We start from the raw sequence: 25,545 nt of genomic DNA, 5'->3' as shown, positions 1-25,545 counted from the left end.
CAGGGTGTGTAAACAGCTCATGCTCCTCCTTCTGACTGGTCAGTGGTAAGGGGACAGGGGATTGTTTTAGGAATCCTAGTTATCAGTCTTCTGGCTCACCCAGTCTGGGGTCTGAGGTGCTTGTTGTCGGGAAGTCGTCCATCTGGTGGGGGTCTGAATTCCTGCAAGGACACAGGAGTCAACAGTTTATAGCCTTGAGGAGGAACTCAGGCTCCTGGGTCTGTGTAGCTTGCTTTACCTTAGTTTGCAAACTCCCATTTGCTTTAATAGCTGATTACTCAGTTTAATTCCCACACTCTGGGTCCAAATTGAGGGATTGGGGTTTCTCTTTCTTAATGAGAAGTCTGAGGGGCTTCATTACCTGTGCAGTTACACCACTAATGATGTTGAATAAATGTCTCAAAGGACAGCATTCTTTGAGAACCTTTGTCCCTAGCTGATACCCAGCCTCTTCTTAATATTTGGCATTCTCCTGATTGTTAGACTGAGCATAATTTAAAGTTTGATAATAGAACACACACGGTCATTAATCTTCAGTATGTTAGTATGTTTGATCAAAGAAAGCAAATGACCTCACCCTACAGTAACCACCACTCCATGCATAAGAAGGTTGGAATGGATGTTTCAAATATCCACTCAGTCTTCCTTGTCCTCAAAGCGGTGTTTTACTCTCCTGTTGAAGCACTATTCCCACTTTACAAAGTGGTAGGTGTAATTTTAGTTAGAAGTTTTGCATGTAATAAAAATAGACAATTTATGTCTTGGTGAAATTCTTATCAAAACAGGATTGCAGATGTTGGGTGTGAATTGGTTTGGAGTTGCAGGGAATTCAGATTCAGATAGAGTGAAATGTGAAACCAATGTCAAGAAAGCAAAGCAAGTTTTATTACATAAGCTCTGAAACAGAGTGGGCCCCTGACCTAGTGTCAGACAGCCCTGACGGCCTATCATGAGGCTTCTTTCATGGGGTTTTTGGCCAGGCAAAATCCTTGATTGACATTCTTTGGCATTGGGAACTTTATCTGATTGGAGAACCGAAGACATGGGCTGTGCTTTTTTCACCTAGTTTTGTCATCTGGGGAGTGGCTGTGCTCTGAGGCTTCTCATCTGGGAAGTGTCTGTACCCTGCTGGTCACTCTGGTCCTTGTGGCTTCATTTAACTCTGTGTGTTATCTCTGGCTTTATCTGATTAACTCCCCGAGTCTTGGTGGGCCCCACCCTCTTGCCATCCTGCTCCTGCCTGACTTTCTGCCTATTACAGGCATTGATCAACAAATAAGAAAATGAGTATTGTTCAACCAAACGTAGTGGATTTCTTCTGCATTTTGAGGTAGCCCTTCTGTTAATCTGTCTCTAGCAGCCTGACATCAGAGGGGCAGACTAGTGAATAGCAGAGGATGAATTTAATCTGTACTCTCTTTGAAAGCATGCTATCAGTCATGGTTTTGGATGGCCCTTTAATGTTGCTAAATCCTGAATCTATCATGGTTTTGGATGGCCCCTTCATGTTGCTAAATCCTGAATCATTTATCTACATTCCCAAATTTTCATCTTACTCTAGGTCTGTACTTTGTTCCCTTAAGGAAGTTTCCACTTGGATATCCCATAACTCATTCCTTCACCATTTATTGAGCACCTACTATGTGACAGGCACTGTGCTAGGTATAGGGAATGACTATGATGTTTCTCATCACTGAGTTATTGCTATGGGTGGGTCACAATCATAAGCAGGGCTTTAGCGTGTGGGCTCTGGAATTTCATCACCTGGGCCCGAGTCCTCATCCTATTACTGTTGTGTGACTTTAGGCAAGTTACTTAGCTTCCCTGTGCTCTGGTGTCCTTTTCTGTAAAATGGGATTACAGTGGTACCTACCTTATGGTGTTATTGCAAAGTAAGCACACGGAAAGCATTTTAAACAGTGTCTACTATATGATAGGCAGTCAATAGTTTTTTTTAAAGTGTTGGTTATTAACAAGCATTTTACCTGCACTTTCATTTAATCACAATCCTACCTTCCCAGGAGTGGTACTAATACTGTCCCTATTTTACAGATGAATTAAGTAACCTGTACAAAGGTCATGGAGCTAGTAAGGTGCTGATCAGGAAATCAGTTGTAGCTTTCTCTGATCCCAAACCCTGTGTTTCTACCTCCTCTACTAAGCTTTCCAAGTACTTTATAGTACTCACACCTTTCTTCATCCAAATTCTCCCTTCTTCAAGGCCTATACCACATTGCCACAGGATCTAAATCTTTATTTGGGCCTGACTGATTGAAGAGCAATATAGATTTGGGACAAAGGGCCAGAGACAGAAACTCCTGGCTTTCAAGAGGTCTACATACAACAGAAGGGATGCTGTTACTCAGTACCACCCCCCAGAGAATTCCTTCCATCAGCTGCTGTCTCTGAAGTTGCGCCAAAAGGGGGAATTCAGTCCACAGATGTTTTCTTTGGTCGCTTACTGCTTATCACTCTAGTTGTAAGATGACATGAAAGTACATGCAGTTTAGGAATTTGTTCGATTCACTGAATAAACCTTTGTCCCTTTGTTAATGTTAAAATTCAAGAGAAGTTCTCTGTAAACGTTGACTGAAACTGTCCCGAACTCCATCTGTTGTGCCCTGCCACGCACCAACTGTAGCAAAAATCAGCTTGCTTCTCACTGCCATCCATCTAGCTGTGTGGCCTGGTGGTCTGGCTGCTGCCAAGTAAACTGGTGACTCATTGAGACTCAGGAGGCAAGTCATGACAAAATTGTTGGCCTGAGATCTAGGCTGAAGATGGGGCTGAAAGGTGAGAGGAGCGGAGACTAGATAGAGCGAGCTTTCCAATTTTTTAAAAACAGCATTAGCTGGGAATTAAGGGCTCTACACTGTCAAGGCAGACAGGGCAGATGGTTTAGGAGCAGGGTCTCTAGAGTCAGGCTGACTTGGTTTTGAATGCCAACTGCACTAGAGAATTTGAGACCTTAGGTAATGACTTTAAATCTGAGATGCCTCAGTTGCCTCACTGGCAAAAATAACAACACCTAAGATTTTTGTGAAGGTTAAGATAATGCATGTTAAACCACTGAAATTCCAGGCAAGTAAGAAATTTTAGTTACTATGAGATGAGGCTCTGCTATGTCAGAAGCTGTGTCCCTTCTGAAGACTCTTCTCTTCCACAGATTTTAGTTTTCTTGTGAAATGAGGGTACAGCTAACGTTCTTCGAAGTTTCTTCCAGTTATAAACATCTGTGAGCACCTGTAGTGGTGTTGCTTGAAAGAGTGCAAGTCTACCCCCTAGTGGTTTGCAGCTCTTACTTCAAGATACCATAAACAATCCCTCAAGCAGGCATCAAGACATCCCTACAGTTCCCATTGCTTCACATCGAAGCCTCACCAAGGCCTGTTGCCCTCATCCCTGGACTGCAGAGAGCAGCTTTCCTAAATGCCCATGTCTTAGGATACGATGCTTGGTACGCAGTTTTCCCTTACTGCTCCTTTTAATGATTTTATTAGTATGGTTACAAGTTTGACATCTACAGTACATTGATAACAGCTGAATACAAATATTTTAAATATTTACATAAGTGTGTCAAGTTTTAAAATACCAACTCTGAGTGATCATGCATTTCCCATGTGTTTCATGTGCACCCCCAAACTGCACAACTCAATCTGTGCTCATCCTCCCTGGGTCTCCATGTATGCCTCAGCTCAGAGAGAGACATGTGGTCTCTCTCTCATTAAAAGCTGTGAGGCCTTTTTGCAGACCCAGATTTTCAAGAGCAATAGTGTTGAACTCAGGCATTCCATGGAGCATGGTGGTGACACGGGGTTTTACTTTGGTTCAGATACAAATGCAATGACGGACTATTGTTTGTGCGAGCCACCTGATCCCCTGGGGCTTGAGCTAGCACAAAGGGTATTTGGATCTCCCTGCATAAGGCCAGCAGGTAGTTTCTCTCCCCATGTTTCCTCCCTGGGGATAAGTCTAAAACTGAGATGCGCAGTCTTCCAACATGCTGTCGGTGATATAACTGGAACCAAGGTGTGATTCGTAGTAACTTTTTTCATCAAAGGTATTAACAGTCCAAGCAACAACCTGAATGCCTTTAGCTGACCACTTCTTCACATAGTGCCTGGAGAAGGAGGAAAAGCCAATCCTGTTAGAATAATGACCAAGTGTCCCAGGAATCTGTAATGGTCACTAAGTATGGTATTCATGGAGTACTGATAGTGCCCAAAAGGAACCTCTTCACTGGCCTCTGCGCTGCAATTAGAGGGACTGTTTCAGCACCCAGCACGAGCACCTCCTCCTCCATGCTGTTCCAGCTTACAACACTTCAGTGGCTCGCCAAGGGCTCACCTACACACAACCCCAAAAAGTTGTACTGGAGGCAGTACCTAGCTTAGCCCCTCCTGTCTCTTCAGCCTCATCTCACACCCATTCCCCTTTCTTTTCTGTACAGATTTCCTTGAAAGAACCAGGCTCCTTCCTGTCCCAACACTTTGTGGGGTTTTCCGACTTGGCTCTCCTCCTCCCCCCACCCCAATTCCTACTCACCCTTCAGCTCTTAGCTTAGTTGTGACTTCCTTGGGGATATTTTCCCTGACTAGCCAAGTTACACAGTACATGTACACAGTCGTCTCCTGCACAGCAGTTGTTTCAGTTGTAATCTCATGTGGGATTTCTGATCAGCATCTGTATCTTCCACTTGACTATAAACTCCATGAGGGCAGGCAATGGCTGTTCCTTTACCACAGCATTTTCAGCTCCTTAATACAGTACCTTGCAATATTTGTAGGTATACACCAAGTATTTTTTGAGTGGGATGCGTGCCTGCCTGAAATAATATGAAACTTACAACTCTAATCAGCTGACACGCACAGCTATAAAATTGCCAAAATAAGGATTCAGAGATGGCCAGCAGGTTAGGGAATAGAGTTTCCTGGAAACGATGGAACAAGCCTGTCATGTACAGGGGAGCGGGAGGAAGGATGGGAGGGGTGAGGTAGATGCCCACAGGATGTCTTCACCGTGGCTCTGCCCTGGAGTCTATGTCAGTTTTCAAAGGGAGCCATTCACAATGACATGTGGTCTCTCTCTCATTACAGTGTGGCAGGTGTATTTTTTCTTTAAAATGCACTAAAACCCGAGAATATTTTATCAACTTGTTCTGGAACCAGTGGAATATGCCCTATCTTTTCCAACCTACAAAGCCAGTGGTATCCCAACTTAAAGGCCCAGTGGGCTTTGCAGGTGGACAGTCCAGGTTGTCCCCTATTAATCCTTCCTGTCCAGGAACATCATTTAGGAACTGTCTGGAGAGGATAAAAAACCTTCCAACTTACGGGGATACAAAATCCTTTTGCATGAGGAAAGCTGAAACTCCACACAGGTACCACAGGATATTATGCATGCTCCAATCGAGCAAAATGTCCAATACCACAAACATGGAGTGTTTCCAGAAAGTATCATAGCGTGGTTTCCCATCTCCTGTATGGCTAAGGCTCCAAGGTCTGTGAGTTAAAGCCGTTACTACGTTCTGATCTATTTGTCTCATCTGAAAAGGAATTTTGGAAAGTAAAATAATTATCTTAAATCCAATACCTCTTATTTATTCTTTAGATTTAGCCAATGTACTGATTCTGAACGAGGTGGTCGTGGATAGGACCTGGCCCCTCATGTCTACGAAGTAAGTAGACATAGGCCTTTTGAAAAAAATGATGTGAGGGATGTAAAGCATTTAATATACAATATAAATAAGAACAATTCACAATCCTGATAGTACTGCAATCCGATCTGTAATATGGGAAAATTATAATCTTAGGGTCAAAATTTAATAATATCATGATAAAAAACCTTCAATTGGATATTGATTGAAATTCTGGCCAGAGATAAATAATAAGAACTTATGAAGATGGAATCGAGGTCATCTCAAGGTAGGCTGTTTAGCTTTTTATCTTTTCTTGAGAAAATGGCTGAAAAAGAGTTGTGGAGGTGGGTAAGTAGGGTGAGAAGGAAATGAGAAGAGATAACAGAAGTGTGGGCAGGGGATGGGGAGAGAGCAAAGGAGAAACGAGGAGACTTGGACGGAATTCTTCCGGTCAGTGCTTTTTGCTTCTGTGGAGAATGGATCATACATTTAAAAAGCCTCTGTGGTCAAGTACGTTTGGGAAACACTGGTCCAAATGTCTGAAAGCCCTGTGACCCTGTTCATCTCAATAATAGTTTATCTCTGGAGAGGTACCACCCTTACCATGAAATTTTAAATGTATACTCTGTTCGTCACTGTTAAGAATGCTACAGAACCAACTCATTATTTTGGAAACTGGTTTAAAAGGAAAGATTAAGCATTTATTTGCCTATTGGGTAACTAAGTAGTAGACAAGAGTTTCCTTTTACAAAAGTATTTTAGTTAATACATGAAGAAGAAATGATAGGATTCAAATATTAACAAATTGCAACCCCTAGTAAAGTGATAAAACTGGCCATTGGCATCAATAGCAGCTGCTAACAATGAGAGCAAGAGTCAAGTGGATGTTATGTGCCTCTTGGTGGAAAAATACCCTCACCTATGAAATTATCTTGCCAAGAATAATTGAAATCTAATCTGATCAAGCCTTTAGCTTTCACTACCCTTTTATGGGAAATACACAGAGAAGAATGTGTTAAACTGTATCATGGCATAATTAGCAAAGTCCAAACTTGGGTAAACTCTACAAAACAACCTGGCTTCTTCAGCGAATCACCAGGGGGGCGAGAAGAGAACTGGCAGGTTTTAAGATTTAAAATTATAACACAGTCTTTATCTGGGTCCTGATTCAAATTAATAATTTATAAAAAAAAAACAAAAAACCATTTATATTTATAAGATATATGAAAATTTATATACTGACTAGATATTTGATGATCTTAAAGACTTAATAATGGTTTAGATGGGATACGGTCTTGCAGCTATATTTAAAAAAAAGTTACTTCTTGAAGATACTTAACAACTTTTATGGATAAAATAATATGATGTCTGGGATTTGCTTCAAAAATTAACGCTGGGGAGGATAAGTGGGCATATGGAGGAAACAAGCTGGATTGTGGTTAAAGGGGAGCTCACTGTACTATCTACTTTTATGCATATTTTAAATTCTCCATAACAGAAGTTTTTTTTTAAAGTATGTTCTCCTGTTACTTAGTGAGACATAGGGCTACATAATTCTTTTCCTTCTGAGCTTGTTTACAAAGTAATCTGAATGAAACTATAAACAACATGAAAGAAGGAACACAGTATTTTTAAATGAGATATGAGTATATTCTCTTGGTAAATAAAAGAGGTGTTTCTTAACTGATTCTTCAATTTAACAGACATCTATCTTGTGCTTACTTGGCCATTGCTTTTATCACCACCAACTAATATAATAAGATATACAACAAAAACCCTGAATTTTACCTTATAGATAACTTCTGGCAAGAAAGAACAGACAATACTATTATTGTATAGTTGAGGAAACTCCATATATATTTTCTTTAGAGCATCAGTAGCCTGTAAAACAGAGATTCATGTATTTAAAATATATTAAAATGTAACAGTCCAAGCCAAAAACTACTATATATTAAGTACAAGCCTACTGAACAAATCAGAAGTTTACTAATATATGGTGGTGTTGAAAGGAGATTCCATTATCCATTGCTATACATTTTAAACTCTCATCTGTAGCAGATAAAGAAGTTGGGTATTACTGCTTTATTATTTTGTTGAGGGGCTCACCCCTTTTGTCATATTTTTGACAAAAGTACAGCAGACTATAGGCCAGTGGAGGCTGAAAGCAAAATGTAAAAATCTTTAGCCACTAGGAAAAGTCTTTTTATACCACACAGCTCTATCACCCTGTGCCTTTCCTAGCTGAAGCATGAGCCACCAGCTGGGAACCACAAAGGGTAGATTTCTCAGTCCAGGGGACTGAGTTATCCATCACCAACAGGCAGAAGCAGAAGCAATGGGACAAGGGAGGAACTGAGAAGAACCAGAAGTCTCCCAACTCTCCCCAGAAGTTTCTTTTTGTAGTAGTCTAGCTAATGAATGACAAATGAATAACAGAATCCAAATACTGACATTTGTAATATCTAGTGAATTAACAGATTTGGCCACTGAGCATCAACAGCAGCCAACAACAGAGTTGACCAGACATTAGATGGAATGGAATGTCACCACATCATAATTCTTGAAATACCACTAATTTTTAGAAAGTCACATATAACCCATAACCAAATATAAGCAACAAAATGCATTCCAAACAAAAAAAACACAGAAATCAATGTCATGCTTCCCCTTAACTAATGTAATAGTGTCAGCTAGAGAGCCAAAGTTTTTTTTTTGCTGTTTTAACTAACATATGTCCTATATGTAACTCTTTACCTACATTATTTATTTAATTCTCACAACAATCCTGTGTGTTAGTTTCTTTCATTGCTCCCATTCTGCCCATGAGGACAGTGGAGCTTACCAAGGCGAACATTACACTGTAGGAAGTGACACAGCTTAATCATGGTCTGTTGGCTCCAAAGCCACGACATGGCTCCTGCGCTCTACTGTCTCCCATTCGCTGCCAACTCCTGTACCTTTACCGTACATTTTGGTGAGTTAGATCACTGTGTTCTACCCACTGTTACTCAAACCACCTGTAAGCAACCAACTGGAAAGATCAATTAGCTGGATGTTAAAAAGAATTCTTCTTCTCCCCCTTATTCTAAGAATAAGCATGAAGGTCAGCATACTGTCGGCAAAATATAGCACCTATCAGGGTCCCCAAACATGGGCCACATCATCAACAAAACCCAAGGTGCTCATTAAAAACATGTTCCTTGACCTTACCACCCTAGAAATTTTCAGAATTTCATCTTTAAGGGCTATGGCCGAGGAATCTGCATTTTAATAGGTATTCCTGGTGATTCTGATGCAGGCCAAGTGGAGAATCTAGGTGTATTCAACCATCAGTACCAGAATAATAAATGAGCCAGAGCACCATCCTCTTTCTTTGAAAATAGGAGTTTACTGTGCTGAAGTTAGAGTATATACTATACTGAAGTTCGAGTAGACTCATTTGTCAGGTTTAAATAATTGGTTTCAACTACATCCCAGGATTAATGAAAAAAAACACTGACATAATCAGAATTTCCAACCAGTAGATGGCCATTACTGATTATAACTATTGCCAAGGGGAAAATACCGAAGTTGTCCAAATGCAGAAAAAAGTACTTGTACTTAAAAGCTAGTTATAAGAGAACAAATGTAAACTGAATCATATTTGCACATTGATTTCCATTGCAATAATATGTTTTTATGAGTAAAAGCATGTTTTAAAGTTTAAGCAAAATTTTATTTAGAGGTATCATACATAGTTGAAAAAGTTATAGTAATTTTCTGATAAAAGTGTAACTGTTTAAATCATAAGACAAATAAATTATACAGAAGGGATAGAAATCATACAGAAAGGATCAATCAATGTAAAACATAAACATCCTATTAGCCATCAGAAGCTTTAAATATAGGAGGTCTCTTTAAATTCAGTCTATAGTTGTCAATCCAAGACGCTTAACTTATCAGCCAGAATCAAATGACCTTGTATCTACCTCCTGAACTCCTTTTTATGAAGTTACTTGAGTGGTTTGTTTTAGAATTGCCTCTTCTTTAGTTTATTTAGTATCTTTTGTAAATGCTTTATGCATATAAGAAATCTGACTCTTCTATTTTGTGCTAGAATATCAGGAGTTGCTAAAAGGTTCCATCAAAGGTTAAAAACATTCCATAATTTACTTTTTCCTTAAAGATGTGGATTCCATTAAGCAAATAAATTATAATTTGTAAAAATAAGAATAAATAACAAAATACATAGTTAATTTTGGAAGTCTATGGTATAAACTGTACCATATTTGCATGGCCCTTGACATCAAAGAATATGGTGAGTTTATGGGTTAGGCACTCTGCAACTGCTTCTCTCAGGGTAGGGATTTTTTCATCAGGAAAATCATTCCTGTAAGAGAGGGGAAAGGAATAGTACATTGTTGGAAAAAGAGAAAGAAAAAAGTTTAGTGGAATTGACATTTGACAAATGTCTCCCAACCAAAAGGAAAAAGAGCATCCCCCACCTTCCTCCTTTCAACCATATCAAACGGCCAAGGATAATTTACTACATGTGCTTGAACGACATTACAGATATTCTTGATAAATGAACAGCAGCAACAAAAAAATCATAGGAAATCACTGGGTTTATTATATAATTAGTAGCTCTAGTCACCAAAGGGCAGAGCATAAACCACCTTTGAGAACTCAGAGATTTAATTTTAAGATGGTAATTGCTCTAATAGAACCCCATGCAGGAAAAATTTCTAGGAATACATAAATCTGTTAACTGCATTGTTGTGCATTTAAGTGCAACTGTTTAAATTAAATAATTTTCTAATACATAATTTTCTGACAAAAGGAAAATGCCTGACACATAAGAAATCAGCTAATCTTACCTAATGAAATTTCACCCTACATGATTTAATTTATGCTTATTCAACTATATTATTCCAACTGTAAGATCTTGGTTTGAAAAAAAGAGAAAGATAATTTAAATAGTACAGGCAATTCTGCCAGCCATTCTGCTCAATGCCTATTCCCTGGGAGTGAGAGATGAGGTATAATAATTTGTTAATTCTCTTGGCCAGTCTTAGTTTCCATGCCCCTCTCTCAGGATGAGCATCTCACCAAATTGAGGGGAATTCTAGGAAAAAAACCACCTATTTTTCTTACAACATGTTTCCTAAGCACAAGTCAGTTACTTTACTTGGTGTTTAGCATAGAAAACACAACCTGTTCCAGTTGTGAAACAAAGACTGGTTGTGTTAAAGACATTAAGATGGTACACTGACTCCAATATTATGCCTTCTTAAAAAATTGTAAGGGTGATGCTGACCCTAAGCATTTTTTGCTTTAAGTATTGACTCTGAAGTGTCACTGTAACATTACAGCCAGCCTTTCCCCTGCATACAGTAGAGCAATGAATACCTGATGCCAGTAAAAAGCAATTCCAGCAGCCTGGACTCAGATCTTTCAAGTGTTATCAATATTCTTTCTAAAGTAAAGTATTTTTTCCTTTGGTTGACTTCTAATTTCCTTCAGATCCTAGGAAAATAAAGTCTGAATTGTCTTTCAAGGAGGACTATTTAATTTAATCACTGGGTTGAATATTTCATACTCAAGGAATATTGATTGTTGTCTAGAGAACTGATCCGTTATGATTGACAGTGAGCATGAAATTTTGAGTATTACAAAAAAGACAAGAGGAAAGAGATTTAAATAACCACATTCCAAAGCATATTACTCGGTGGTGAGGTGTTTATAGTTGTTATTGGTATCAAGTATGAGATCTGTGGTCACACGTTTCAGATCAAATTAAAGGTCAGACTCAATTGATGTGGACTGTTTATCCTCAAGGGGAACACCTTATAGGACTAGCTCTGATACATACAGTTGACCCTGAGTAAAACAGGGTTAGGAGTGCTGACCTTTCTGTGCCATCAAAAATCCACACATAATTTCTGATTCCCCCAAAACTTAATAGCCTACTGTTGACCAGAAGGCTTACCAATAACATAAATGGTCGATTAACACATATTTTATAAGTATTATACACTGCATTCTTGCAATAAAGCAAGCTAGTGAAACGAAAATTTTTTTCAAACTGTTGCAAATCTCCAAAAAAATTTCCAGTATGTTCATTGGAAAAAGTCTGCATAAAGTGGACTTGCACAGTTAAAACCCATGTTGTTTAAAGGGCAGCGGTAGTATAAATTATATGACAGTACAAAGTAATTGTCATGGTAGTGACTAGACAGAGTATCATCTTGAGAATAATCCTGAGGCCAAATTTGGCCTCAGTGGGAAAAGATGAAAAACATCCATGCCATATTTCTGTTGTTCCTGGCACCTGCTCATTACCTGGAAAACCTGTATACAATGCAAAACAAAACACAACAAAACAACTCTCTTGGAGCAGAAGATGTAATTAGGAAGTGCTGTGTCTTTCTGTGATCACCAACAAAGGTGAAAGGTACTTGAAGCTGACAATAAACCACTTACCTTAATCTGTGATTTGCTGCAGGATTAAGCCTTCTAATTTGTTCAAATGTCAAATCACACAGCCGACCGGTGCCATCAGTCGTCCTATCTACTGTGTTATCATGCATTAAGACGGGAATCCCATCAGAAGTGAACTCAATGTCCAGTTCCACACCTGTTGCCCCATTCTTAGCTGCCTTAACAAAAACATCAACAATATCGATGTCAAGTGGCCACAGACAACATTTTGCAATTTCAACACTCAAGACTGACAGCAGGGCTGGCTAAGTAGGCAGCTGCTTTACCGATTCCTTTTCCTTCCTGTACCAAATAGCAACCGGCCCTGTTTGCATTTTTCATCGATGTTACCCTTACTTCAACTTCTATACTTAAGGATTCCTCAAAAACTTCAGTTTCCCCACTCTCCCATTCACAGATGGGATGCTTCTGGAGCTTAAGTGTTCTCTGCTTTCTTTAACTGCCTGGGACATTAGTGGCTTAAAATTATAAACACTTAGACAAATTCCACTGTTTATCTACATCCTGTTTGGTACAGTATCTTATTGACTAGCTGGATATTGCACTGCTCTGGTATAAACAAGATGAGTCAGTTTTTGGTTTAACTCCACTTTCTATAGGAGAAACACCAAGCCTGCTTTGGGAGCACACTATATTTTGTTTATGTGAGCAACATGGCTTTTGGCCAACAAGTTGGTAAGCTTGATAAGGTAAACTACAATTTATCTAAAAAGAGAACTCATCCATTAAAATTTCATGGGCCTCACTCCACTGAGATACACACTATTCAATGTTTGCTTCCTTGGCTTCTATGTCACTAGGAAGATGCAATACGTTCATTATGATCAAGATTTTAAATTTAAAATTTTCCAAATTATGACAACACACATAGTAGTATACAGCAAAAAAGGCTTAACACGTTATGTTGCCACATTTGCTGCAGTCTCTTGCTGCTGTAAAATACAACAGCTAGCATTTATTGTGCCCTTTCTATTTGTTAGGCTTTAACTGCCTAACACAAAATGTGGTTTTAACTGCTTTAAATGTATTAGCTCCTTTGATTCTCACCACCCTTTGGTAGGTGCTATTAATATGCTCACTTTCAGATGAGGAAACTGAGAGAGACATAAGAACTTGCTCTGGGTTACACAAACTAGGATGCCATAGAGGCTGCACTCCTAACTATGACTACTTTACTACTGACACTACAGATGAAGCTAAAACTCTCCCGGTTTCCTCTCCAGCGGTAACTGCCATCTTAAAGTCAATGTGCATCATTCCCATGTGATTCCCTTATAGCTCTTTATATATTTACGACACCCTCAAGTACCTGTGAACAACACAGAGCACTGTACTAGTAGAGCAACATTCATAGTGCATAGTAAGTAACACAGTGCACAGTAAGCATTCGATAAATGTTAGCCATTATTATTTAGTGTGTTCTTTTTAACACATTTTAAATTGTAATACAATCAAATTTATCGATCATGTCCTTTATGGGTTGGAGATTTTTCTACCTTAATTAAAGCCTTCCCTACCTCACTTACAAAGATACAACTATCTTTTCCTCTAAGCTTCAAAGTTGGATTTTCACATATATGACTGAGGTTTCCCCCTCTAAAAATCACAATTCCATCACTCACTGGCTGTGTCACCTAGTTAGTTACTATTGTCTAGTCTCACTTTCATCATTTTTAAGATATTTCTCTAGTGACCCTTAGATTTGTTGTGAGGCTTTAGAAGTAATGCATGTAAATTACCAAGCTTGGTGCCTGGCTAAGAATTGGCACTCAATGTAAGCTATGATGACTAGAAAAACTGTCTCAGTGCAAAAGTCATTACAGTAATGCTTACATCTATACTGTCAAAAGGTGTATTTTTAAAATAAGATTAAAAGGCATGTCTTTTCCTTAAAGACAGAATAATGCCCTGGTAAATCAACATAGGTTATACATTTTATAACATAAAACAAGACCACATTTTCAGTATTCATAATGCATCTCTCACTGTAATACAAATGTTACCCTTATTTCTTGATGCTGGCACTATAATTAGGTTCAATTACACTTTTATTAAAGAGGGCCACCTTTATTTGGCTACACAAAAAGTACCTATGGTGAGACACTGTATTTTAGCAAGAATACTAGACCTAATGAGTTACTTAATTGTCTTTCCTGAGTAGTTAAAAAAGCCAAAAACAAAAGCTCAGGAAAAGGATGACATATTAGAGTTCTTGGACCACATCTTCTAATAACTGCCTTCAGCTTTCTTTACCAATACTTTTATGTTATTCTCTTTATAGAGGCAAAAAGATGTACCCCAGTTCTAATTCACATATGTGTATGTCATTCATACTAATCTTTTCATTTATTTAGAGAAATAAATTCTCAGTAAATAATATATATTTAGAAGCTGTATTATATTTTCTTCTAAACATACAAATTTCAAATGAACTAGTTTACATAAATACTGCATTTTTATTAAAATTTTATTTTATTTAAAATGTTTGAAACTATACTAATATTTTGGCAACAGAATTGTATAGTTTAGTGCAGTAGTACAGATTAGATAAATGGTTTCCTTGGGGCAGAGGCAGTGGGAGTAACTTGAAAGAGAGCACAAAGAGCTTTCTGTGGTGATGGAAATGGACTGAGGTGGTGGGTAAGCTGTGTATACATGTGTCAGAAAAAAACTCATCAAACTGTACACTGAAAATGTGTCTATTACTGCATGTAAATTATGTTTTGATAAAGTTGATTTAAAAAGGTTTGCTTTAACAAATTAATTGTATTTATGTGGCTTTTTACATGTTCATTGAGAAGTTTCTTTTAAAATCCACCCCTATATCTGAACACATAGATTTTTCAACCTAACCAAGTTCAGAATCACATCTTTCTTTTCTACTTGTTTTTTTTTTAGCTTTCAGTACTATTCACATACCATGCAGTTCACCCATTTGAAGCATACGATTCAATGGTTACTACACTTACAAGAGTTGTATAACCACCACAACAGTCAATTTTGGAATGTTTTCATCAGCCCAAAAAAGAAATCCTGTACCTATCAGCAGTCATTCTCCATTTCTCCTTCTAACCCTCCTATCCTTAGCAACTACTCATCTGCTCCTTTCTCTGTGGATTTGCATATTCTTGACATTTTATTTAATAGAATTTGTATAATATGCAGTCTTCTGTAACTAGCTTCTCGACTGAGCACAGTGTTTTAAATGTGCATACATGTAACACCTATTAGGACTCCATTCCCTTTTTCTTGCTGAATAATATTCCACTGTGTGCATCTATCTTTTATTTTTTGGTATCATTAATCTACAATTACATGAGGAACATTATGTTTACTAGACTACCCCAATCACCAAGCGCACCCCACAAACCCCATTACAGTCACTGTCCATCAGCATAGTAAGATGCTGCAGAATCACTACTTGTCTTCTCTGTGCTGCACAGCCCTCCCCGTGGCCCCCACCACATTATACATGCTAATCGTAAGGCCCCCTTTCTTCCCCACCCGCCCCATCCCTCCCTTCCCACCCATCCTCCCCAGTCCCTTTCCCTTTGGTAACTGTTAGTCTATTCTTCGGTTCTGTGAGTCTGCTGCTGTTTTGTTCCTTCAGTTTTTTTCTTTGTTCTTATACTCCACATATGAGTGAAATCATTTGGTATTTGTCTTTTTCCGCCTGGCTTATTTCACTGAGCATAATCCCTGTAGCTCCATCCATGCTGTTGCAAATGGTAGGATTTGTTTTCTTCTTATGGCTGAATAATATTCCATTGTGTATATGTACCACATCTTCTTTATCCATTCATCTACTGATGGACACTTAGGTTGCTTCATTTTCTTGGCTATTGTAAATAGTGCTGCGATAAACATAGGGATGCATATGTCTTTTTCAAACTGGGCTGCTGCATTCTTAGGGTAAATTCCTAGGAGTGGAATTCCTGGGTCAAATGGTATTTCTATTTGAGCTTTTTGAGGAACCTCCATACTGCTTTCCACAATGGTTGAACTAGTACATTCCCACTAGCAGTGTAGGAGGGTACCCCTTTCTCCACAACCCCACCAACATTTGTTGTTGTTTGTCTTTTGGATGGTGGCGATCCTTACTGGAGTGAGGTGTATCTCATTGTGGTTTTAATTTGCATTTCTCTGAGGACTAGCAATGTGGAGCATCTTTTCATGTGTCTGTTGGCCATCTGAACTTCTACTTTGGAGCACTGTCTGTTCAGCTCCTCTATCCATTTTTTAATTGGATTATTTGCTTTTTGTTTGTTGAGGTGTGTGAGCTCTTTATATATTTTGGATGTCAACCCTTTATCGGATCTGTCAGTTATGAATATATTCTCCCATACTGTAGGATGCCTTTTTGTTCTATTGGTGGTGTCCTTTGCTGTACAGAAGCTTTTCAGCTTGATGTAGTCCCACTTGTTCATTTTTGCTTTTGTTACCCTTGCCCGGGGAGATATGTTCATGAAGAGGTTGCTCATGTTTATGTCCAAGAGATTTTTGCCTGTTTTTTTCTAAGAGTTTTATGGTTTCATGATTTACATTCAGGTCTTTGATCCATTTTGAATTTACTTTTGTGTATGGGGTTAGACAGTGATCCAGTTTCATTCTCTTACATGTAGCTGTCCAGTTTTGCCAACACCAGCTGTTGAAGAGGCTGTAATTTCCCCATTGTATGTCCATGGCTCCTTTATTGTATATTAATTGACCATATATGTTTGGGTAGATATCTGGACTCTCTATCCTGTTCCTGTTCCACTGGTCTGTGGGTCTTTTCTTGTGCCAGTACCAAATTGTCTTGATCACTGTGGCTTTGTAGTAGAGCTTGAAGTTGGGAAGCGAGATCTCCCCAACTTTATTCTTCCTTCTCAGGATTGCTTTGGCTATTCGGGGTCTTTTATAGTTCCATATGAATTTTAGAACTATTTGTTTCAGTTCGCTGAAGAACGCTGTTGATAATTTGATAGTGATTGCAATTTTGATAATTTTGACTTTAGACTATTCATTTGGGCTTGTTCTTCCTTCTCTTAATAGGCCTGGATTGCCATATACTTTCCTCTAAGAACTGCCTTCACTGCGTCCCACTGAAGTTGGGGCTTTGTGCTGTTATTGTCATTTGTCTCCATATATTGCTTGATATCTATTTTAATTTGGTCACTGATCCATTGATTATTTAGGAGCATGTTGTTAAGCCTCCATGTGTTTGTGAGCCTTTTTGTTTTCTTTGTACAATTAATTTCTAGTTTTATGCCTTTGTGGTCTGAGAAGTTGGTTGGTAGAATTTCAATCTTTTTGAATTTCTGAGGCTCTTTTTGTGGCCTAGTATGTGGTCTATTCTGGAGAATGTTCCATGTGCACTTGAGAAGAATGTGTATCCTGCTGCTTTTGGGTGTAGAGGTCTGTAGATGTCTATTAGGTCCATCTGTTCTAGTGTGTTTTTCAGTGCCTCTGTGTCCTTACTTATTTTCTGTCTGCTGGATCTGTCCTTTGGAATGAGTGGTGTGTTGAAGTCTCCTAAAATGAATGCATTGCATTCTATTTCCTCCTTTAATTCTGTTAGTATTTGTTTCACATATGTTGTTGCTCCTGTATTGGGTGCATATATATTTGTTGGACTGACCGCTTTATCATTATGTAGTGTCCTTCTTTATCTCTTACTTTCTTTGTTTTGAAGTCTATTTTGTCTGATACTAGTACTGCAATACCTGCTTTTTTCTCTTTGTTGTTTGCATGAAATATCTTTTTCCATCCCTTGACTTTTAGTCTGTGTATGTATTTGGGTTTGAGGTGAGTCTCTTGTAAGCAGCATATAGATGGGTCTTGCTTTTTTATCCATTCTGTTACTCTTGTGGCTTTTGATTGGTGCATTCAGTCCATTTACATTTAGGGTGATTATTGAAAGATATGTACTTATTGCCACTGCAGGCTTTAGATTTGTGGTTACCAAAGGTTAAAGGGTAGCTTCTTTACTATCTAACTTAACTTGGTTATTAAGGTATTATAAACACAGTCTGATGATTCTTTATTTCTCTCCCTTCTTATTCCTCCTCCTTCATTATTTATATGTTAGGTGTTTTATTTTGTACTCTTTTGTGTTTCCTTTGACTGCTTTTGTGAGTAGTTGATTTTATTTTTTGCCTTTAGTTAGTATTTGGTTGGTCTGCTTTCTTTGGTGTGGTTTTATTTTCTCTGGTAAGATCTATTTAGCCTTAGGAGTGTTTCCATCTAGAGCAGTCCCTCTAAAATATCCTGTAGAGGTGGTTTGTGGGAGGTAAATTCCCTCAACTTTTGCTTGTCTGGGAATTGTTTAATCCCTCCTTCATATGTAAATGATAATCATGCTGGATACAGTATTCTTGGTTCAAGGCCCTTCTGTTTCATTGCATTAAATATATCATGCCATTCTCTTCTGGCCTGTAAGGTTTCTGTTGAGAAGTCTGATGATAGCCTGATGGGTTTTCCTTTGTAGGTGACCTTTTTTCTCTTTCTGGCTGCCTTTAATACTCTGTCCTTGTCCTTGATCTTTGCCATTTTAATTATTATATGTGTTGGTGTTATCCTCCTTGGGTCCCTTGTGTTGGGAGATCTGTGGGCTTCCATGTTCTGGAGACTATTTCCTTCCCCAGTCTGGGGAAGTTTTCAGCAATTATTTCTTCAAAGACACTTTCTATCCCTTTTTCTCTCTCTTCTTCTTCTGGTACCGTATAATGCGAATATTGGTCCGTTTGGATTGGTCACACAGTTCTCTTAATATTCTTTCATTCCTGGAGATCCTTTTATCTGTCTGCCTCAGCTTCTCTGTGTTCCTGTTCTCTTATCTCTATTCCATTAACGGCCTCTTGCACGTCATCCACTCTGCTCTTAAGTCCTTCCAGAGATTGTTTTATTTCTGTATTCTTCCTCCTAACTTGATCCTTTAGATCTTGCATATTTCTCTGCAGGTCCATTAGCATGGTTATGACCTTTGTTTTGAATTCTTTTTCAGGAAGACTGGTTAAATCTGTCTCTCCAGGCTCCCTTTCAGGGGTTGTCTGGGTAATTCTGGACTGGATCAAATTCTTCTGCCTTTTCATGGTGACAGAGGTAGCCGTAGGCAGTTGGCACGTGTCAGCTGGCAAAACAATGTCCCTTCCTGTGCCTTGCCCTTCTCCGCTGCCTGTGCCAGTTACCCACACATGGGGAGCAGCTTCTGGTTTTATTTCCTGAGCTGCTGCTGGAGGGGCAGCCGTTGGGGCAGCCCAGTGCCCAGCAGGGAGAGGCTGGCATGCCGGGTGTGCTCTCCTGCGAGAACAGTGACCCTTTACGCCCTGTCCCGGCTTCCTCTGTCTGTGCTGGGCTGCCACGCACTGGCGGGGCCTCTGAGTCTGGCCCGGGTGGCTGTGGAGGAGGCTCTGGGCATCCGCTGTGGGTGTGGCCACTCTCCGGCTGCTCCCCTGCTCTGGTGGGGCTGCGCAGGACAGGGAATGGACGGGAGACTGTTTATTGCTGTGAGGGGCTTCGGAACTGCATTGTCTCCCATGGGGCTTGGGCGCCTGAAATTCTTCGGGATTCCCAGTTGCTGGGCTGAGTGTGCTGGGACGATTCTGTCCAGCTGTGGAGTCCCTGTCCCTTTAAGAGTTTCAAAAAGCACTTGCTTTTCTTCTGTCCCAGAGGTGCCGGCTACAGGGACCTGCTCGTAGGTTTTACTGTTCCGTTTGCCTAATATCCAGCACACCATGCACTGTGTGTCTGCGCTCCGGTGCAGATGACTAGGGCTGGGTATTTAGCAGTCCTGGGCTCCCTCTCCCTCCCTGCTCTGACTCTTCTCCTCCCACTAGTGGGCTGGGGTGGGGGGTGCACTCGGGTCCCGCCAGGCTGCGGCTTATATCTTACCCCCTTCATGAGGCGCTGGGTTCTTGCAGATGTAGATGTAGCCTGACTGTTGTACTGTATCTTCTGGCCTCTCTTAGGAATAGTTGTATTTTTTTGTATTTTCAAAAATATATATGGTTTTAGGAGATTTCCGCTGCCCTACTCATGCCACTATCTTGGCTCCTCCGCATCTATCATATTTTATTTATTCATTCATCAGCTGGACATTTCTATTATGTCTATTATGAATAATACTATGAACATTCCTGTGCAAGATTTTGCATGATGCATGTTTTCAATGCTTTTAGATATACAGCTAGGAGTGGAATTGCTGGATCATATGGTAAGTCCGTGTTTAGTCTTTTGAGGAACTGCCATCCTGTTTTCCCATCAGCAGTGTATGAAGGTTCCAATTCTTCCACATCTTTGCCAATACCTGTTACTATCTGTCTTTTTTATTATAGCCATCTGAGATGTTATGTAGTATTTCTTTGTGGCCTGATGGCTGATAATGCTGAGTACCTTTTCTCATGGGCTTATCAGCTATTTATATATCACAATCCTTCCAACAAATATTTATCAAGTGCCTAATATGCATCAGGCATTGCTGTAAGCAGTGAGGAGAGAGTGGCAAGCAAGAAAGATGAGGATTTTACATTTCAGTGGGGAGAAGCAGATTACAAATGTGTTACATGTAAATTATGATAGTGAAAAATGTTTTGAAAGAGAAAATAGAAGGTAATGTGGAAGTAAAGGAAGGTGGGGGTCACTAGACAAGGCAGCCAGGGAAGGCCTCTCTAAAATTATGACATTTGAGCTAAGACCTTAAGTGATAACAGGAAGCCAACCATACGAGGATGTGGGGGAAAGAATTTTTTAAGATGAAACAGGAAGTATAATAAAAAGGCCACAAGGTAGGAGGGACCCTCAAAGTGTTGACTGCCTCCCCAAATGTAGTTCCCTTTTCTTCCCTGCCGTAGAGACCTGTTCTTGCCCCATTTTTCAGCTTCCTCCCGTGCTTAGAGTAAGTGGACTATTGTCAATCAGTGTGTGTGTGTGTGGCTTCTGGGAAGACAAGTGGAAAAGGCTGGAGTCTTCTCTTGAGACTGGATGGTGTGTAATATTGTGATGTTTGGGGCCACAATGGCCACCTGGCAACTATAATCAGGGCTAGTAATTAAGCAGCTGATGGCAGAGCAGATAGATCAACAGAATCTGAATCCTCCATGATCACAAAGTGAACAGTTGAATAAACCATCTTAAAAGTCTCCTCTCCCACCCATACCTCTTCTTGTGGGAGATAGTGAGTTGCCTTATTGTTTAAAATATGTGAAGTCAGAGTCTCTATTATATGAAGCCAAAATGCCACCCAGGGTGGCTGGAACACAGACCGCAGGGCTGTGAGAGAGGGACAAGAGAGAAGGTGTTTAGATTGTATCTAATTCCAATAGAGAACCACTAGAGGGTTTCAAATAAAGGCAGGCAGGATATAATGTGCACTCTGGCCCCTGTGTGGAGAATGAACTGTGGGTATAATTCCATTCTTCTGTCACTGTTTATAACTGTGTACCTGTTTTTGGAATACATTCATTTCATATCTCTCAAGTTTTTCCTTCTATATTTATTTTATAATCTACCAGAAATTATTTCACTACCAGAATGTCTTAACTGATATATTATATAGCAAAATGTTTAAGAATATAAACTATGAGCTGCAAACATGCAAAGAGAGGAAGAACAAGACAAAAAACAAACTTTGATGAAAAAAACTGATATATTTCTTTTGAAGTAAAGAGGGAGGACTTGACCTTGTCCTCTGTAGCCCATATTCAGCAGCTTGAAAGTTCACTGATAATAACCTTACAGTCTAAAAAGATGAATTATTACATCTCATTTCCTCATAAGATTAGGCATCAACTTGGCACAATGTTTACTTATCTTTATGAGGTCTATTAAAGACATGCTCAACCTAAACATACAAAACATGAATGGAATTTAGGTATAATTCTCTTTCAACACAACAGGATATGAAACACTGTATGCATATTTCACATACATACCTCCTCACCTAATATGACTTATCCAGTCAAACATGTTCCTGCCCAAACCACCCAGTTAGTGATAAATATTTATAAATACCTTCTGTGCTCAATTAATGTTGAGTTATACTTTAAAGGCAACTTACATAAAGGTAAATTGAAATGGAAGCCAATGACAATTATTCGTTTTTTCCTATAGTGATTACATCTTTCTTTTCATGACAATTCCACTTCCTGTGTAGCTATGTTACTTGATCAGACCTCTGTGACTTTAAGTTTAGAATATAAACTACATCCTTCAGTATCTTTAGATTTCTTTCTAAATAGAAAGCAGGAAAACCTGCTCAGTCTCTCTTCCATCACAAAAAGCCAAGGGGAGAAAAGTATGAGAGAAGTTTAATTTAACTTGGTTTATAAACACACAGAGTCAGGCCCTGTCCTCTAAATTAAAAGCTGCCTTCCTGATGCCCTTCTTTTTCAGACTTTTTAACCTTTACACTGAGATTATTTTATAGAATAAAGCCATCCTTACATTCTTGACCTAAACAGCTTATATTTTTGTAGATGTCTTACCATGGGCCAACCACTTTATGTGGACTACTACCTCAATGAATCACAGCCTATTAGGTGAAGACCAATATTCCCATTTCATAGATAGGGAAACGGAAGTGAGGGCTGGGACTAGAGTGAAGAGGTGCCCTACCTAGGGTGCCTCGCTTGCCATACCCTGGTCATAGCTCTGACTGGGCCAAGAGAGCCGAAGTAACTTGCTCATTACACAATACTCTCTGTCCCTAGATGGACAAAGAAACGACAGTCAGTCCACATTTTTATATCCTTAAACATATTCTAATCTATGACAAAGAGCCTTGGGGCTTGGAATCAGGAGGCTGAATTCTAGAAGGAGCTGTGTGTGTTTTCTTACCATTCAGTGTTAATGTCTCAAATAAGAGGATCAGACATACTTCCACAGATGCAAAAGTGCCTAGACAACTGAAAAGCTCTCTTACTAGGTAAGCTGTCATTGTTATGAGGTCAAAAGACTGCTAGAAGCTTGGAGGGATCAAGAGTCTTAGGAGAACTTTGTGAAAAGGAGAGGCAGAAATTGATCGGTTCAGCTGCCAGGGTCATCTGGGTGTGAACATGTGTGTGTTTGGAGGGAAAGGTGATAAGGAGATGACCTGGATTATCTGGAGAACAAGCAAAGACACCTCTTATGAATGTGGCCCATTTAGAATTAAATCAACCACTGACCAAGGCTCTACTTGGCGTGGCCACATTTCCTGCATTCACAAGCCTTCCTTCTGTTCCTTTAAGTCAGACCACATGCTGCCTGCTGTTACCTGAATAATCCAACATCATTCCCACCTCAGGATCTTTGCACTTCCTGTTCTCTTTTCCTGGAACACTTTCCCCCTAGATCCATGGCTGGCTCCTCATAACCCCAGTTGCAGTTGAAAAGCCACTTCTTTCTAGAGGATTTCTCAGACTATCTAAAATAGCACTCCCCAAGTCCAATGCAAGCTCTCTGAAAGGGACCTCTTCTGTGTTCACGACTGTATCCTCCGTGCCTGACACATAGCAAATAGGTATTCGCTGTCTTCTCTACCTGAAGTCGGGAGATTCTCCTCAGGGATCGAGGGCCACTTGCATGTATTCCTAGTGAACGACTGGGGAATTGCGAAAGCTATCATGGCAAGCCTAGGGAACCTCCGTGAGGGCAAGCATTAAGTCCAAGCTCCCAGGAGGGGCCGAGGAATGTGACGCGTGGGGGGCTCACCTGCCGAATAGCCGCCAGAGTGTTCTCGGGGGCGTCGTGGCTGCCGCCGCGGTGGGCGATGGCGGAAACGCGGTCCCGGGGCTTGAGCACCTGCAGGGCCCTGCGAGAGGGCACAGGCTCAAAACTGAAGAGACGCAGCAGGAGGTAGAGGCTGCCCGTGAAGAGAGAGGCATTGAAGGGGCTGCGCGTCACCAGCAGCTGCAGCAGCAGGAGGAACGAGAAGGGGCCCAGGAGGCCCCCCTGTTCCTCCCACAGCCACATGCCGGTGCCCGCACCGGCACGAACGGGAGGCCCGGGCCCGCCGGGCTCCCCGGACAGCAAGGCGAGAAGCGAGGGCGAGAGCCCAAAGTACTCGCCGAAGCCGGCACCCTTTATGGGGAACCAGCGCCGCACAATGGCGGCGGCGGCCCCATCCGAAGCGGGAGCTATGGATCCAGCCAATCAGGGTCGGGGATCGCGAGAGCTCGGGGGCGGGGCCGTTGCCATGGCAACGGAGGCGGGCCTAGGCCCCAGGCTCGTGTTCCAAGGTAGCTCTGGATTCTTCTGGAGTTGGGACTTCGACCTTGACTTTGATGCTAGAGAAATGCAGGGATCCAAGAGCCGTCGTACAGTTGTAGGACTGGAAGGGATTTTAGTGACTCCTTTCTGCCCTCAAGGAAATTGCTCAGGGAGCCTTGTGAAGGGGCAGGACGCTTTGACTGTTTATTCAATTCAAGATGTGCAAGCACTAGTCCATGTGCTCAGGACGTGGCAATGAACAGGACAGACAGGGTCACTGCTCTCGTGCAGCTGCCATTCTTTTGGGGAGGAAACAGTAGTGTTAGAGAGTACAGCTAACATACAATACTTACCATGTTCCAGGTTCTGTGCTGCAACCGCTTTGTGCATTGTCTCATGTGTTCTCACGCCAGTCTCAGGGGGTATGTATGCATTATTATCTTAGGAGACTGAATGCAGTTGACTTGAGGATTTTTCGGGTTCTGAGGGAATTAAAGAGCATAGGAAAAGAGGCACACTCGAATTGTGAAGCTGGAAGGAATTGTAATGATTTCCCTTATTTTATAGATGAGGAAAATGAGGCCAGGAGTGGTGAAGGGAGTTGAGCAGTTAATGGCAGAGTCAGAACTGACATCAAGCCACCCCAGTTTTAAGCAGTGGCCTTTGCCACGCCTCCTCCTTACCTTATTTCTCCTTCTTCTAAGGGTTAACAGTGGGGCATATGTACCAGGCACTGGGCAGGAATTCTTTGTGTTAGGCACTTTTAAAAGTCTCATTTTACATATGCAAAAAAAGGCACGGGAAGGAGGCGTCAGTAAGAGAGGCAGAAGGTAGAGACAGTCAGGAAATGGAAAAGGGCCACTACATCATATTTCGGAAGCTAGTTAACATTTTAGATACAGAACTTCGGTAAAACATTTGGAGCTTTAGGCCATCTTGAGTCTGTTACCTTTCTTTCTTGGACATTCTTTTTCCACTGATTTGCAAAAGTTAGCATCTAGGATTTGGCAATTTTTCATTTACAGAGAAAAACTTTTGGTGGATGTTGTATGTTTTGCAATGACCACACAGAGAGGTTATCTATACAGATAAACAGCAGCAATTTCAAGGACTACTTCAGGGGCCTTTAGACCCAATGAGATAAATTTGAGTTTTAGAGACGCTAGCCTGAAGTGAACAATACGTTTCCCAGCGTGCATTCGCGCTTCCGGTAAGTCCTACGACTTCCATTCCTGGGCCAGAGCTCAATGCACCTCGGG

The 25,545-nt window shown here is 40.5% G+C and overlaps 1 protein-coding gene across 2 annotated transcripts; it reads right to left on the bottom strand.

Moving 5' to 3' along the window:
• Positions 1-3,479: 3,479 nt before the first annotated feature.
• On the bottom strand, positions 3,480-24,211 carry GDE1 (glycerophosphodiester phosphodiesterase 1). Of its 2 annotated transcripts, none has more exons than XM_017654730.3 (6): positions 23,789-24,211; positions 12,101-12,276; positions 9,902-10,007; positions 7,427-7,519; positions 5,334-5,545; positions 3,480-4,120 (listed from the first exon to the last, which is right to left on the bottom strand). In XM_017654730.3, exons 1-6 carry the CDS (start codon positions 24,047-24,049, stop codon positions 3,973-3,975), a joined length of 996 nt encoding a protein of 331 aa, XP_017510219.1. In that variant the 5' UTR covers positions 24,050-24,211; the 3' UTR covers positions 3,480-3,972. The 2 variants fall into 2 exon arrangements, with proteins under 2 accessions (XP_017510219.1, XP_017510220.1); XM_017654731.3 differs by having other exon boundaries at positions 12,101-12,272; positions 23,789-23,953.
• Between the last annotated feature and the right edge of the window lie 1,334 nt (positions 24,212-25,545).

Source organism: Manis javanica, chromosome 10 (genome assembly GCF_040802235.1).
Source record: "Manis javanica isolate MJ-LG chromosome 10, MJ_LKY, whole genome shotgun sequence".
Taxonomy (NCBI): domain Eukaryota; kingdom Metazoa; phylum Chordata; class Mammalia; order Pholidota; family Manidae; genus Manis; species Manis javanica.
Note: the sequence above shows the minus strand (reverse complement) of the source record. Positions and strands in the feature narration are given on the sequence as shown.

Coding starts and splice junctions, on each gene's coding strand:
- GDE1 (XM_017654730.3), bottom strand. CDS start 24,049: ATGTGGCTGTGGGAGGAACAGGGGGGCCTCCTGGGCCCCTTCTCGTTC. Junction 7,520..9,901: donor TCAAGGGCCATGCAAATATG/GTACAGTTTATA, acceptor TCTGTTTTACAG/GCTACTGATGCTCTAAAGAA. Junction 5,546..7,426: donor TGCCAGAAGTTATCTATAAG/GTAAAATTCAGG, acceptor ATTCCTTTTCAG/ATGAGACAAATAGATCAGAA.